The sequence below is a fragment of the Cavia porcellus genome, unplaced genomic scaffold (assembly GCF_034190915.1).
Source record: "Cavia porcellus strain 051 isolate PalLab524CR breed Dunkin Hartley unplaced genomic scaffold, mCavPor4.1 scaffold_18, whole genome shotgun sequence".
NCBI lineage: Eukaryota > Metazoa > Chordata > Mammalia > Rodentia > Caviidae > Cavia > Cavia porcellus.
The window spans coordinates 26,888,958-26,904,897 of NW_026947501.1; the positions used below are offsets into that span (position 1 = coordinate 26,888,958).

General features: G+C 53.8%; 1 protein-coding gene across 5 annotated transcripts in view; it reads right to left on the reverse strand.

Annotated features, from left to right (window-relative positions):
* Window positions 1-273: 273 nt before the first annotated feature.
* The window catches only part of Rab11fip5 (RAB11 family interacting protein 5), a 35,163-nt gene continuing 19,496 nt past the window's right edge, over window positions 274-15,940 (reverse strand). The window contains exons 2-7 of one of the 5 annotated variants that reach the window (XM_013151579.3): window positions 13,545-13,981; window positions 12,783-13,458; window positions 8,356-8,439; window positions 5,132-6,739; window positions 2,673-2,862; window positions 274-2,460 (exon numbers count right to left, since the gene is read on the reverse strand). In XM_013151579.3, coding sequence (XP_013007033.2) covers window positions 2,257-2,460; window positions 2,673-2,862; window positions 5,132-6,739; window positions 8,356-8,439; window positions 12,783-13,458; window positions 13,545-13,981 — 3,199 coding nt within the window. In that variant the 3' untranslated portion in view covers window positions 274-2,256. Of the gene's footprint in view, window positions 2,461-2,672; window positions 2,863-5,131; window positions 7,055-8,355; window positions 8,440-12,782; window positions 13,459-13,544; window positions 13,982-15,940 lie in introns of all 5 variants that reach the window. The other 4 variants (XM_063229586.1, XM_005003355.4, XM_005003354.4 and 1 more) reach the window with 4 other exon arrangements.

A 15,940-nucleotide genomic window follows, 5' to 3' on the forward strand; every position in this document is an offset into this window, starting at 1 on the left:
AATGTGGGATTTGTATCTTCTCTCCTCATACTAGACTAAGTAGCTTGAAAACAAGAATCAAGTCTTGTAAAAAAAAAAAAAAGAGTCAAGTCTTTGGCCCTCTGTATTCCCCCATAGTACCCAATAAATGTGCAATAGTTGGTGCTCAATAAACAGGCACCCTGAAAGTGGGAAAACACTGTGTCACATCACTGGGCTGCTGGCTGTGACACTGGAACCCCACAGGCAGCCTCTATGAACCACTCATTGAAAACAGGAAAGCGATAGACCACCTGCAGTATGTGAACTTTTTATTCTTCATAAAGTGCTCAAAACATGAACAAGCTCTTTATAAACTGGAGGTCCACCTAGGAAGACAAACAGCAACGCAGAACTGTGCTTGCTACCTGCACACCCCCTGGAACCTTGTGATAAAACAGCAAACAATCCTTGGCTGTATTCAATTCAAAACTGCTTCTGAAGATACATCTACCCAGGGCTGGGTCTGGAACCAGAGAAAGGAGGGGAATGGCCTTCTCCTCAGAAAAATTATTTCTTCAATCTTTGATGACCCTTCAAAACTGTGACTGAAGACTAGGCACCTGTGGATGCATTTCTCAGCTCTGGTGAGGGAACCTTAAGACAGACAACTGCAAAGGCTTTCGCTAGGTGCAGGGCCCCTCCGTTCCATTCTGGCAGAAAACAGACATCACCCGCAGAACACATCCTGAGGAATTCTGAGCAAGCCCACAGGAGACAGCCCCACTAAACTAAAAATATCCCCCTTTGGCATGTCCTTACTCCCCATCTTTTGCTAATGTGGGTGCTCAAGGTACCACAGGATGCCTGCAGATGTCATGGGGAAACCTGCCATGTTTTCCACAAGAAAACCAGGGGCTGGGCCAAAGGACAAATACTTCATTTCACAGTGCACTGCAGCCAAGCCAGGCAAGGCAGAAGGGACAGACTGGGACAGCAGCTTAGTGGATGCGTGGGAGAGCAACAAAGGAGAACGAACGGGTGTCTCCTAAGGCATAGTGCAGTCTCCCACTTCCAGAACAGCCAGCTGCTCCAGCACGGCTGTCCTGAGGCCAGGCCAGGACTGGCCCCAGACCGGTAGCTTGCCAGAGGTTTTTCCAAATGGCACTAAAGAGGAGGGGGAAGACAGGAAGGTTAGTAGCAGCAGCTTGGCCAGACCCTTGGCTAACTCAGAGAGGGGAGGAACATACAGCAGGAATGTTCAACCCCGTTCTCCTTCCCAAAACCCTGACAGAGCCATCCAGGTATGCTCAGACAGGAAGGAGGGGGATGCCACAGCAGGAAAGAGATCTACATCCAGAGGCTCTTGACCCCATCCATGAAAGGCACATTTTAATTGGTTTCCAAAGTTCAAACCCTGCAGGAGCATAGAGTTTTGGCATCTGGACAGAAAACAAGAACAGACATGGAGGCTTGACCCCAAAAACATAAGCAGCCTACAGCACTGACACGGTGGGCCTGTACATCAGAGATAAGTGGGAACCGGAAGTGTGAGGAGGAGCTCTCTGCACCCAGCCCTACCTTCACAATCACCAGTGACACTCAGTGGGAAGAAGGTCCAAAAAGGGGCTGGGAGCAGTCTGGACAACAGACATCATCACCTCCTTCCACACCGCACTCTGCCACAGCTCAAAGCAGAAAAAAACTCGGGACATGGCACAGACTGGACCACAGGCCCCTGCTCTCAGAGAAAGAGGGCCAGGCAGAAGAGTAGGCACCCAGGTTGCCCACAACTTGGACAAATGGTCAGATTGGTCCCTATCCCAGTCCCCATAATACTAGATCCCCTCCAGAGCCTGGAGGGAAATGAAGAGGGTAAGAGATTGCTGTGGAGAAGAATGGCAGACCATCCTTGGGAGCTAATAGCTAGTAGTCTGTGCTAGCAATAGCCTCTCTCAGATACACCAAACTGCAGTCCATTCCTGCGCATCTTGAGGGCTAATTTCTTTGTTACAATTCACAGAGCCCCCAAAGCTAAGGGATATGAAAAGACACAGGTGGGAAGGACCCAAGATCCCCAGACACAGGGTGTACATGGAACTTGGTGCCTCCAGTGGGAGTCCCAGGCCCCTCTTCAGAGAGGCAAGTGTGGGAGTGCAGGAAATGACCACAAGGACAGGCTGTACCTGCCCAGGTGTGTTTGGTGGGAAGGTGGGTGGGCAGGCGGGCAGGCACACAAGCCTGTCTGGGCAGCAGGTCCTCACCAACCCTCCAGGGATGAGGGTGGAGGTGGGGTGGCTACTTGGGGGGACCAGGAGGGATCTGCAGCAGTGTGGGTGAGGTCTCCATGATCCGCACCAGCAGCCGGTCAATGTAGCTCTCTAGCTCCTGCACGTGCTCATCCCGCTGGCTCAGCTCACGCTCTCGCTGCAGGAGCAGGCCGATGAGCTCGTCGTGTGTCAGGTGGTAGTACTTGGCTGACTGGTCTGGCACAGCAGAGTCCTGGGGCCAGATAGAATGGGTGTGAGTAGCATGGCCAGGCCTGGGGCTCACCTGCCCCACCAGCACCCTGTCCTCCCACCATGGACCTAGAGCTACCTCTGACACAGGCAGTCGAACTGGCCTCAGGCCTGGTATGGAGGACCCAGTCTCCTCCTTGCTCCACAGCTCCTAACCTTTCTTTCAGATGCCCCTTGCACTCTACTGCACCTCACCTTCAGCCTCTTGGTGTCCACAGTCTGGCCAAGTTGGGGTGCCGGAGCCACAAGCTGACTGCTACCAGAGGTGACTGTTCTGAGCTTCTCCAGTCCACTGCACAGGGCTGTGCTCAGGCTGGAGCGGGGCTGCTTCCTGTCGGGGCTGCCCTCCACAGGGGTTGCACTGAGGGGCTTCACAGGGTGGGGACTGCAAAGACAGAAGGAGATGAGTTATTGGGAAGAGAAGGATGGTATAAATGTGGGGCTGCCTTCTCTATGGAGTCTCTAGGTCTGCTGGACAGCTGCCCATGCATGCCTCAATCCTCCTCTCACCGTGTACTTCCTCCCCACTTGACTCCCTCTTGGACCTGAGGAGCCAGCACGTTGACAGACACAGCAGAGATGCCCCTACACACTTCTGTTTCTGGACTCAGTCTGCCAGGGATGCCCCCTCCAGCCATCTTCCCTCCTGTCTCTTCTACACTTTTTCTAATTATATTTCTGGAGGGACAACCAGGTTTCCCTAACAGTATAGGATTCCCAAGATAGTGCTAAAACTAGGAAAGAACTAGGCAAACTGGGACCAGATCTGACCTCAGATGAGGCAAGATGGTGCACCCCTATAGTCCCAGGGCTAGGAAGCCTGAGGCAGGAGGATTACCTTGAGTTCCAGCTTGGGCTACATAGTGAGTTCAAGGCCAGCCTGAACTACATAGTGAGATACTGTTTCAAAAACCAAAAGGATCTAACCTTTCCAGTGCATAAAAACCCTTTAGTGGCATCTGTGGGGGTAGAAAACAATCTAACACATCCTGGGCCTGCCCTTTCTTCATAGCCTACAACTCCCCTAACCACAGGAAGCAGTGCTATTTTTTTTAACTTCAGGCGCTAACAAAAGCTATTCCCTCCCTGGAGTGGGCTCTTTCTCCCACTAATCACATTCCTACTCCCATTTCAAAGCTATGCAAATAGGAGTACTCCAAGAAGCCTTCCTGATTCCCCACACTGGAATTCCTGAGATCCATTGTGCCCTATACCTATTGCACTGACAACCTGTAAGCATCAGGCTCTCAAATCAGCTAACTTCCCTTGCAGAAACTCACAAATTTACACTCATTCTGTAGCAGGTTTAAACCTCAGGTGAGCAAACCAAATGCTTAATCTCAGGCCCTAAACTCCACTGAAGGCAGAGGGGAAGCTGAGAAGCACAGTGCAGGGTTTGGAAAGCAGATCAGGCTCCAGCACAGCCTGGGTGAGGCCCCAGGCTCCTCAGGCTGGATCAGTTACTGGAGCTCACGGAGCTCTGCTCAGTGCCAGGCCAGTGAGGAAGGCTGAGGCCTCTGCTCACCCTGACCCAGAGAAGCACCTCTGTCACTGAAGAAAGGCTGTCAATCCAGGCTCACAGATTCTGAAAGTGGCCAAGTACTCACGGGTGGTGCAGAGCAGGGAAAAGATGTGTGCATGTCAGCCTTAATGCCACCTGTGAGCACACACTAGGTACAGGATAAGGCCACCTACGGGCAGTGTGGGGAAGGATGACCAGGAGCTGCCAGGAGCCTAGGTTCATGGTCTGACTGCCCCTACATCTGAAGGACCCTGGGCCCTGCAGCTCTTATCTGAGACAGCGAGCTGAACTTGGCTCTCTCATGACATGAGAACCACTTCATGATATGAGGTACACACCAAGGACAGACATAAAGCCAACTCTGAAAACAACAAAACTTCCTAAAAGTGTTGAGTATAATTAGAAGTTGTGCTGGAAGCCAACAGGGCCAGCTGAGGATGCTGTTATCAGGAAGCAGGGAAGCCACTCAGCCTTTCTCAGTTCCCCTCACTGTAGGGGAAACACAAAACCATCACTTGCCCTGGGGGAGAAGGGTGGAGATGCCCAGATTTGCTCTTGCTGTATCTCGGCTATCAGCCCTACCCTGCAAGGCTCCTTCTTCCCTAGACCTCAGCCTTCCTCCAGAGAGGGCAGACGGAAGAAAGGCCTGCAGACCAGAGAGGGCAGCCAGCGAGGCCGCCGCTGCGGTGGAGGAGTCTTTCTTCTGAGGGATACATATGAAAAAGGCATTTTGCTTTTCTTTCTGCCCTTTGAAGGTGCTTCCAGCTTGCTTCCCGACCTAGGCCCTGGTCCCTCTGGCTCTCTGCTAACCCAGGCTACCAGACAGAAACCTGCTCAGAGCTCCTGCCAGCCTGCTCCCTGGGGCCTCCTGGGGAGCTCACTCCCCTCCTCTGCAGTGCACATCAGCTCTCCCTCACTCCACTCCTCACCCCTGCTCCCTGTCACTGCTAGTGCCCCCCAAGCCCTGGTTTGTGCTAAGTTCTCATGACAGAGGCAGCTTCAGAGCTGGTAGAGGAGGCCCTCACCACCCCCTTGGCAAGGACAAGGCTGGACCGTGAACACCTCCACCCCTTTGCTGCTATGGCCCCTCCTCCCCTTCCTCTTGGGAAAGGTTCTCAGGGTAGAAGCTCACCTGGCACTGCGCTGTGGCTCTTCAGCTGGTCGTGTCTCCAAGGGCAGAAGCACAAGCGGGGAGGCTGGGGTGGCTGCAGCGTGGTCTTCCCCAAGTGGGACAGGGGAGCCTTCAGCGGGGGAGGGCTTAAAGAAGCCAGGGGGTGAGTCTGGCTCGCCTGGAGGTAGGGAGGAAGAAGTCAGGGGCCAGGCTCCAGGCGAGGGAGAGCATGGAGAGCCAGCTCCCCCATGGCGGTGGCTGGCCCAGGGCGGGAGAGGGGGCGGTGGAAAGACAGGCTCTGGGGGCGTGGGTGGCTCTTCTGAACCAGAGTGGATGGAAGAGTCCCTGGACCCTGGTGGGGATGTAGATGGAAGGCTAGGGGGATCTCGGCTCCCCTGAGACAAGGGGCTCAAGGCATCCTCCTCCAAGGCCCACACATCAGCCTGCTGGGGAGAGTCTGACAGAGGAGCAGGGCCCTCTTCCCCTGGCTCTTGGCTCTGGGCCTCGGGGCTTTCTCTCTCTGAAGCCCCCCAGGTCTGAAGACTTGGAAGAGCTGAGCTTGCTGAATAACATGGTACGGGCACAGTTGGGCAGGCCCTGGGCCCAGGATGGCTGCTGTCATCCAGCTCCTCCAGGCCTGGCTTCCCTAGCAAAGCCCCAGAAGATGGGCTATCCGACTCAGCTTTCTTGTCCTCCTCCCTGGTTTCCTGAGGACCAACAAATACAGCACTTGAGGCGGCATCTTCTGTCCCTGATCCCTGGTTACTCAGCTCCCCCGCAGCCTTGCCTTCCTCTTCTTCCACCTGTGAGTTGGAGGGCATGAAGAGGCGTGGTGGCTTGGGAGGTGGGCTGGGCTGCAGACCCTCATCCAACCCCCACTCATGTTTCAGCTCTGTCTCCAGCTCCAACAGGCGAAAGCCCTCGCTGTGTGTGGAAGTCACAGTTTCAGGTGATTCTGGCAGCACCTGGGGAGCAGGCAGCTCATCAGACTTCCCCTGTAGGACTGGTGAGGCCATCTCAGCTGCAGGAGAAATGGTGACCACATCCCAGGGCCAGGAATCATCAGCTGTACTGAGTTCGTGGAAAACCTGGCTTTCCTTTTGGAGGGCCTCCCCGTCCTGGCCCTCAAGAGTGTCATCCAAACCAGGCAGCTGCTCCCATGCACTGACTACTTCTGGGGAGCTGAACAGAGATTTTCCGCTATCCGCTGGACTCTGCCCTGCCCCACCTTCTGGGGCCAGCGGTTCCCTGTCTGGTGCCGAGGCCAAGGCTGGAAGCTGTAGCTCGGGAGACAGGGCGGTCTCTGATGACTCAAGGGGCCCCGGGTCAGATGCACTTGTGCTCTGCTGATCCAGTGCCAAGTCCGGAGGAGTCCTGGGCTCTGACCACGTGCTGCTCCCACAGCTTCCTCCCCCAGGATCTCCTTGGGGCTCAGCTGCATTTACTGCCATGGCCCCTGGGCCTGAGTCTTGCAGCCCAGCCACCTCCAACCCCACTCCTGCTGGGGCCAGGATCTTGTTCCTGGCCTCTGGATGCAGCCTGTTGGCAGCAAAGATGTTGAACGTGTCGTCCCACTCAGGCAGGGCTCTCCTAGGGGAGGCCAGGGGGGTGGGGCTGGCCCTGGAGGCACTGGGGAGAGAGGGAGCAGGTGAAGGAGAGTTTAGTGCTATGTTGGCTACCAGTTCCTCGAAGAAGGGGTTGCTCTGCAGGGAGGTGAGGAATGGGTTGGTGACACCCAACAATCCAGATAAGGTGGCTTCGGGGGTGGTGGTGGCGGTGGCAGCAGCAGCAGTGGCGGCAGCAGGGGAGGCGGCTGCAAAAAGGTTAGTGCTTAGCATGGGAGCAGCAGTGGGAATAGGAGTGGGGGGGGCCAGAGCCCAGGGGGAGCAGGGGAGGTGAGGAGCAGCAGCTGGGCCAGATTCTACCTGAGGAGACACGTCCAGGCTGTGGAGGAAGACAAAACCATGAGCCTCCTGGTTAATGCTGAGACCATTAACTGCCCTGCTGGGTACCATACCCCTGCCTCCTGACCCCCCACCTCTGCCCTACCCCCACCTCAGGACAAGGTGCTGCTGGCCACTGGGACTCGGGACAGGGGACAGGGGGAAGACACCAACATGTGACATTCTTAGGTACCATCCATCCAAGGAGAAGAAGCTGAGCAGAGCTAATTTAATCCTCACATCAACTCCAGACAGCTGGAATCTCATTTTACATGCAGGCTCCAAACCTAAACCAAGTGAGTCTACTTGACATTGGATTTAGGCTTAAAAATCAATCCAAAACCACCTGACATCCCTTTTAGGACTAAGAGCAAGCAAAGAAAATACGAGCTGGCTTGAACAAGAGCAAGAGACCAGAGCAAGGCAAAGCCTAGACTTGCCTGAACTAACCTGCCACTAGGAAAACCAAGCAGGGCACCTGGAATTCAGACTCCTGAAACAGGCTGGTCCTACTGATTTTTTGCAAAATAAAGAGGTAATAAAAGGCTGTCATCAGGCGTGACAAGGCATCAATCATTTCTTTGAGGAGGACAGGACACCTTCTGAGGGCACCTAAGGTCAGGCATCCACACAGCCCAGCAGATAGTGCCCCTCTCGCCACCACACCTCCTTCATGGGCCACCCTTAGGAGACAAAGGCTGAGAGCACAGCAGCCACAGCAACTCTGGATGTCACCGGTAATCTCAGGGGTCTTCTCCCAAATCCCCAGCTCCCTATAGGGCACATCCTCTCGGGAATTCCATCCCATAGCAGTGAGTCTACACTGAAGATCAACATCAGGCATTCTCAATGATCTCCCAGGAAGAGGACCCTGCACCTGAGCCCTGGCCACAATGACTTCACACGTGTCAGGGATACTCTAAGAGCCTTTGCTTTTTGGGACACGGGAGGCTAGAGAAATAGTACCAGAGAAAAGAGAGCCAAACACCCTAATTTTCAGCAGGTGACAGTGGCTTGCAGCTAAGGCTGTTCAGAGCCAGACCTCAGTCTTATTCCCTGCAATCTAGGTCTCTTCCTCGTGGCCAGGCTTTTACCCTCTCCCCAAGCTCCTAATACCCCATCCCTCATCCTCTGCCTCCCCAGGTAGAAATATCAGAGGGAAGCTCGGCTACTGGTCTTCACTCAACCAGCTTCTTCCATAGGAAATGTAGCGCTGAGCCCTGCAGCAGAAGCCAGGTTTCAGCAGCCAGCCTGTAAGTAATAGCCAGCCCATGAGGAAGGTGAGATGGAGTTGGAAGGTACCTGGGGAAAGAGGCCAAGCTGTCTGGAGTTTGCCAGACTCTTCCAGGAACCCAGGATCCAGGAGGGAAAGGCCTGTACATGGAGCTTGCAGGTGACAGAAAGGAAGGTCCATTCAGTTCAACCACAGGCAGAGGTACAGGGAGCGGGGAGGTCATCCTCACAGGCAGGATATCACTGGGTCCAAAATTCAAGGATTTCTCATAGAAATCCAGCTTCCAGAGAGTCTTGTGACCCTAATGTTTCCCTAAAATAACTCCATATTCAAGGATGTACTTTCAGGGTCATCACTATCTCCTTCTTAACAGCGATGAAAAGAGGGGGTAAAATTTCCATGTGCTCCCCACCCTGCACTCTGGGCCCACAGCATTACCCCGCTTCTGTGGGCAGAGGGAAAACACTGGACCTAGACACCCAACCCAGAAAATGCCCCCTTTTCATTCTAGGAAGGCCTCAGGGCCAAGGCACACAGGCTTACCCGAGGAACCAAGAGGAGTGAGAAGCAAGTACCATCACCAGTGGTCAAGACCCTACCCGCAGCACTCTGATCAGAGCATCCGTAGCAGCCCCAGTTCCAGCCCTGCAGCAGGGCTCTGGCCACCAGAATCAGGTGTGGGATACTCTACCTCTCTCTAACCCCCAACTGATGATGAAAAATCCAAGGGCCCTGAAAGAGAGCCCCACCAATGATAAAGAGCAGCAAGCCCAACTCCACACCCCACAGCCTAGCCTGCTCCCCAACTCACCCTGGGTTCTCAAAGCAATCTGCTGGCAGTCACCTCTACAGGGAGAGGAGCCCCAAAGCAGACTGTGACTTCCAGCTACATGTGGCAGCCTCCCTCCCCATCAAGGCTCCCCAGACACACACACAAACCCGTTGGTATGGAATCAGCTAAGGCTCTCCCTGGAGGGTGCGCCCAGCTACCAGGCCCAGGAGGCGCCCCAGAGCCAGCAGTGCACCACAGCATCCTGTCCATCCTGGTCTCCTGTATCACACATCATCACACATCATCTCCTGCTCCACATGAGTAGCACATCAAGAAGGCTCTTGCTGCACACCATCCCCTCACCACCTGTCCAGCTGGCACAGATCAAGGCATGGTCCCTTGTGTGGTCCTCTCTGTAGGCTGAGCTCCAGGAACAGACACACAATAAACACCTCTGTGTTCTAGAACAGACCTCACAGGCCTGGCACAGCCTCCCACCGTCAAGTAGCAGGGGTATAACATTTGCTAACTTTTCTCTTTTTAGGGCTAAATACTGGACGACAAAAAAGCAGAAGTCCAAGTTGCCCCTTCCCTTCAACTGAGGGATAAAACTTGGGGCCCACAGGAACCTTGAACATGCCAGTTGATGTGAATCACATATCCACTCAGATACCTGCCCCCTTCAGCCCTGTACCCAGGGCCACCTCTGAGTGACAGGGCAGGCTTACTAATAGCCACTGCTTCCTTGGTCTCAGATGAGCTCTGTGTCCTTGTTCCATGCTTTAGTCCCAGACATGATTAGCTGACCTGCACATGCTGTCCCCTGAAGGGCCAAAGCCAGCCTTGAGACATACTTGTACCAGCCAATATGCCCTCAGCCATCCCTTCTTGGGCAATGGCCTCCTAGCATCTGTCTCTCCTATGTCCAGAAACTGATGAGAGAGAAACTTGTGAGCGCTAAGGAAGGAAAACATACCATTTATCTTAATTAAACAAGAACACTGCTAGTATAATAATTATGCCAGGAAAACAAGCACAAAGGGGGCAAAGAGACACACGAAGTCCAAGAGACTGGGCGTTACTCAGAACACAGCCTGGACGCTGCACTCTATCAGCACCGCAGCACATCCTGCCACCGGGACACACTGTTCAGCACAGTGCAGGTGGGGCTGGTAAGACTGGGGAGACAGAGATGCTAAATAAAGGTCATTTAACCCCAATTTAAAAGGTGTATTCACATAACATCTCTCCCTCTGCCCAAGTTCTACAGTTATGTGGGGGAGGGGACAGAAGAGGCACAAAAACAGCTCGCTCTTGCATCGGTAGGTTTAACACACATGGCCTTGCCTACCCTCAAACCGCAAGCGACCAGCACCACCTATCTGTGCACATGGCTCACAGGCAGGCGGGGGTGAGTCCAGCAGCCCAAACAGGGTTGTCCGAATGACTCTCCCCAATACACAGACAGGGACTTAGTGTAACTTCCAAGCTACGTCAGACACATCAGGCACAGGAGGACCCATCTTCTAGGTGCTGTCTGCCAGCCACTGCATTCTCCCACAGCAACACATTCTGCTTCAGGATTCTCTAAGGGGGCATCAATACCGCAAGTGAGCACTAGAGGGCGCTGCTACCTTTGTTACAGAGGAACACCAGCAATTCGCAGAGGAAATACCCTGTGCAGAGGGTACCCGAAACTAGTCGTGTGGACCCCGGACCCCGGCTCGACAGCCTCAGCCACATTAGTTTATTCCAGTTTTGAGTCCAGCCTACAGTCTGATGCATGAACTCTCCCCCACCTTCTCATTTGTCCTCAGAAGCCCTAAGGAAGGCCAGGGTCAATTATTTTTTTCCTTCCAGGCCTGTCATTTCCTCCCTACAAGGCACACAGGGCCAAAGTTCTGCTGCCAGAGCTCACGGCCCAGGTTTCATCTCTCTGAGCCAGTACTTCACCCAAACAGCAGTCTCTCCCACCTTCTCTGGGTGGGTGGCCCCAAGCTACCCTCAGTGCCCTGAACAAACGGGCCTAGGAAGTGCAGAGATATCCAGAGTCCCCTGCAGTCTGCTGAGGACAGGCTCAGGATCCAAGTGTGAACAGAATGAAGCCTCAGCCTCCTTACATCCATCAGCGACCTAAATTCTCTAGACCCTGAAAGTCTCTTAGGAGACAGACATAAGAAAGGAAGAGAAAGAAGAAAATTTGAGATTGTTGGTAGCCTGAACTAATAACCGCCTATCAAGCAGTCACAGCCTGCAGAGTATAAGCAGAACCCTGTATGCTCACCTACAAACCTCTCAGAGAAGACCTCAGTACCTGCCCTGCTGTGGAAGAGACCCAAAGACACCCACAGACATTGCACCTGGGCCCATGGTCTGCACCCTTCTGCCCAAGCCCCCAGCTCCTTCCCTGTCGTCCAAGTCATCGGCCTCCCTCCACCTCAAATACCTGACTATCACAGGACCATCAGGCTGACCCTGGATAGCTAGCAAAGGGTCTAACCCCTTCTTCCCAAGCGTCCTTAGATTGCAGGTGGCCAAGTCTCTGGAGCACTAGCAGTAGGGGCTGGACAATAGGGACAAGAACTACCATACTAAACTATCCCATACTCCTCACCTGTGAGGCCCTAAGGAGATCAGTTGGCCTAACATGGGGGCCGGCATGAAAAGGCCCCACAGAATCTCCCTCCTCCTCACAGCAGTCACTATTCCACAAGGAAAGAGGAAAAATAGGACTACAGGGTTCCTCTCCCCACTGCTAGAGGAGAGCGGTACGGTTTCCCACGTACTACCTCCTGACCCCTCACCGCTGGGGCCTGGCTTCCCTCCCACCTGTCCCTACATCCATTGGTGACTAAGGGGCTTGGTGAGGGAATGGAAGCAACTGACCTCTAGGCTCTCACCAGCTGGACCGCCACAGATGGTGTCACCTGGGGCTGGAAAGGGGAGACGGGTCTCTGTGACCTACCCCTGGGGCCCTTGCTGGACTCTGCCAGGCCACACAGCCTTCTCCCCTAGCTCGGAGGGAGGAGGCAGCCAAGGGGTCAGGGTGGAGGTCAGGGTCTCTGTCCTGGACCCAACTGGAGGACTCAGCACATTCAAAACAGGTCAGCCATCATCAGCACTCCCTACAGAGCTGTACCCAAAACCAGGAGACACAGAGGCCAGAGCTCCAGTAGTCCCCAAGAATAGGGGTCACATTTTTCAGGGAGTTGCCATAGCATCTTGGGGTTGGAAGAGGGTTGGAGAATAAATTATTTGACTCCTATCTCTCAGGAGAAGAGATACCAGAGTCAGCAGGGCAGCTGAGAGTAACAGTCTAGCTTCGGAGTGGGACAGTCCCCAGCTATGACCTCCCTACCAGCCAAAGCTTTCTTACTTTGAGGCCAGATGGCAGAAGGTGGAGGTCAGGAAGCCAAGAACACAGAAGTGTCCCTGCTCTGCTTTATCCTCTCCTCCTCAGGGGCTGAGTATGCCAACTCATGCAGAAGCTTAGGACGATCTCATCTATAGAACCTTCAAGGCACCGCTGCAACTCACCTGTGTCCATGTGACAGAAAGAGCCTTGGCTGAGGGAGACAGGGTACTCCTGCTTTACCATGCAAAGCCAGAGCCCCAGCAGCCTACCCAAGGGCCATATCTGCTCCCTGTTCCCTGCCCCAGGCTCCAGGCAGCAAACACCCAGCATCCTCCCTAGGAACAGAACTGGTCTACCCAAGCACATACCTGGGTTTCTGAGTTGATTCCTTGGATTCTCTCAGGCCAAACCAGCTACTCTTGGGCTTTTCCTCCCCACTGGACAAATGTTGGGGAGAAGCCCCTAGTGGGAGACCTCCCTTCTCCCCCACAGAACCACGACGCCCCAACTCGCTGCGATTCAGGCCCTGGTGATGATGGTGGTGGAAAAGGCCCATCCGGGGCTTACGTTCCTCCTTCCGAGCGCCTTCCTTCTCGATCACAGCCTCAGAGGAGGCCAGTATGGGCATGGCAACCTGGACAGGCTTCCCCTCTGGGGGGTGGGCCCGCTCCTCTCCAGACAGCGCTTTGGCCTCAGTGCTCAGCTCCTCCTGTGTGGGCACCACTTCGGACGAGCTGCCAGCATCTCGGCTGCCTCTGGCCCATGAGTCATCCGAGGACCGAGACCCCTCCTCAGAGGGCCGGGAAGAGACGCTGTGAAGGGAGCTGGAGGCGGGGAAGGGGCCTGAAATGGAGCTGCGGTGCCGCACAGGGGGTTGGGGCTCTTCATTGTAAATGTGGCTCCCATTAACACAGAGTGAAGAGCGGGGGGCAGCATCAAGGTGGTCAAGAAGTGCCCGGGGAGGGGCTGCACGCAGCTGGCTGGCCTCGTCACTATAGGTCCTCTTATGTGTGAGCAACTTGGGGGACTGTGTAGATTCCCTGCCTGCAAAAGAGACACATGCAGAGTTAGCACAAGTGAAGAGGAGCCCGGGCCCTCCTCACCGGGGCACGCAGCCCTCCCTCACTCACCCCCTTCACTGGAGAGCCAGCTGCTGCGGCTCGGCGAGCGCGTGAGGAGCTCCGCACCAGGGCCCTGGTAGGCCAGGGTCCCACTGGCCGAGGACAAAGTGCTGTCCGAGCCCAGTGAGGTGTTGGACTGAGTCAGAGATGACTTGCGCAGCTTGTTACGGAGGAAGAAGCCTTTGGCTTTGCCCATCTTGCCCAGGCTGCCCAGCTCGGGATCGTCTAGGGCACTGCTCGGGAGGATGGCAGAGGCCGACTCCAGGTCAAACTTTTTCTTGCCCTTCATTTTATCCTTCAGCTTGCTGAAGGGGGACCGAGGCTTGTCCTTAATGGACAGGTCAAACATGCTGGCGCTCAAGTTGTTGCGAGTGAACTGGATGGTGACTTGGATCTCTCCACGTTCCTTCTCCCTTTTGCCTGCCCTGGAGTGCAGCTTGTACCATCTGTGAGAGAGGGTGGGCAGAGTTCTGGTGACAGGGCCAGTCACTCGGCTCCCCCCGCACCCAGCACCGCACTGTGTCTCTTCCCACAGGCCCTGCTCTGACACACCAGGCTGGCTATGCCACAGGTGCAGCTGAGAAACTGTCCAAACTATCCAAACCCACATCCTGAGAGGACAAGCACCTCAGGAACACCAAGCAGGGCAGAGGTTACCGCGCCATGCACCGCTCAGCCAGTGCTTTGTCCTGGAGCTCAGAGACGCCAGGCTGTTTGATCTTCCCAACGTCTGAAACTCTGAGCTGGGCCTGGGAGGGCCACCATCTATCTTGGCCCTGGTACAGACAGATCTACCCACAGTCTTCCCTGGTAACATCATGTCCTCTAGCCAGTCCCAGTCAAAGCTCTACTGAGCCATCAGAAAAGAACAGCTCACACGGAGCCCCAGGCCAGGAACACTAGTACATGCACACATACACACACTCAACCTCACCCACACAGTGACTCACCCCCTCCTCCTGCCAAAATACCTCTGCAAGCTGGCAGAGCAGGCCAGAATGGCCAGGAGACCCCGGCTGGGCTGGCGGTGGGGCTCTCATCTGCTGATGAGTACTCCTCACTCCCCTTCACACCTCACAAGGAGGCACTTGGGGCAGGAAGACTCACCCCTGCTGCAGGTCAGGAGGGTGACACTCAGATGAAAAAATGCAGCAGAGAACAAGCAGACAGGGAAGGAGAGGTGGGTCACAGCCTGCGTTCTTCCCAATCCACACTCCCCAGGGAGACAGACAAAGGACCCCTAACAACCATGACACAAGGTGAACAGAGGCTGCTGTCAGGGTAGGGGGAACCAGGCAGGAGTGAGCAACTTCTTAGACAGTTAAGTGTAATCTCACTGTACAAGCAACAATTGCTCCTCGATTTTTACATATGGAGGTGAAAACGTATGTCCATAGGAAATCCTGCACATAAATGTTCACGGTACCTCTATTTATAACTGCCAAAACCTGGAAGCTATGAAGATGTCCCTCAGTAGGTAAACGGACAAGGAAACAGTACATCCAGAGAATGGAATATACTACAATGCAATAATAAGCTGTCAAGCTGGGAAAAGACAATGAAAGATTTGAAGGGTGATCTGAAAAGGCTAAATACTTTGATTCTGACATAGATCTTTCTGGAAAGAGCAAATCTATAAAGATGGTAAAAAGATCAGTAATTACCAGGAGGGAAGAAGAAAAGATACTGGATGTTTAGGGAGTGAAACTCTATTCCATGTGACTAATAGCAAGTGTATGTCTTCACATTTTTCAGAACCCATAAAATGTACCCTACAGAGAGTGAAGCCTGATAGAAGTTACACACTCCAGTTAACACCGATGTACTGATGTTGGCCCATCAACTGTAAAAAACGCATTACACTAATAATGTAGTCAGAGGAGGAACTGAGGGGATATATGAGGCTCATACTTTTTACTGTATAAACCCCATAGTACTCTAAAAGTAAGTGCTAAAGCTATACTTTCAAGGGTTGTATGGATAGTGTTAAAAATAAGTTCTACTCAAGGCCACCCTGAACTGCATAGTGAGACTATGTCTCAATAAATAAGTGAATAAATGTTCTAATAATGAAAAAAAGAAAACAAAAAGTAAAAAAATACGAAGGAAATAATACAAAAAAGTTTTCCTGGGGGCTGGGGATTTAGCTCAGTGGCATAAGCGCCTACCTGGCAAGTGTGAGGTCATGAGTTCAATCTTTGGTACCAAAAAAAAAAAAAGTTTTCCTGATCTGATGGACAAGAGCAGTAACCAGCAGAAAGGCCCACCCTGGGCCTGATCCTTTAAGACTTTAAGGCTACACCCCAGTCACTTTCCCCAAACCCAGACCAGGCCCCATTTAGCACAGGAAGACCCTAGAGGAAGAGCAAAAGAGAAGTTCATGAACGTCACCCCTCAATGCAAGC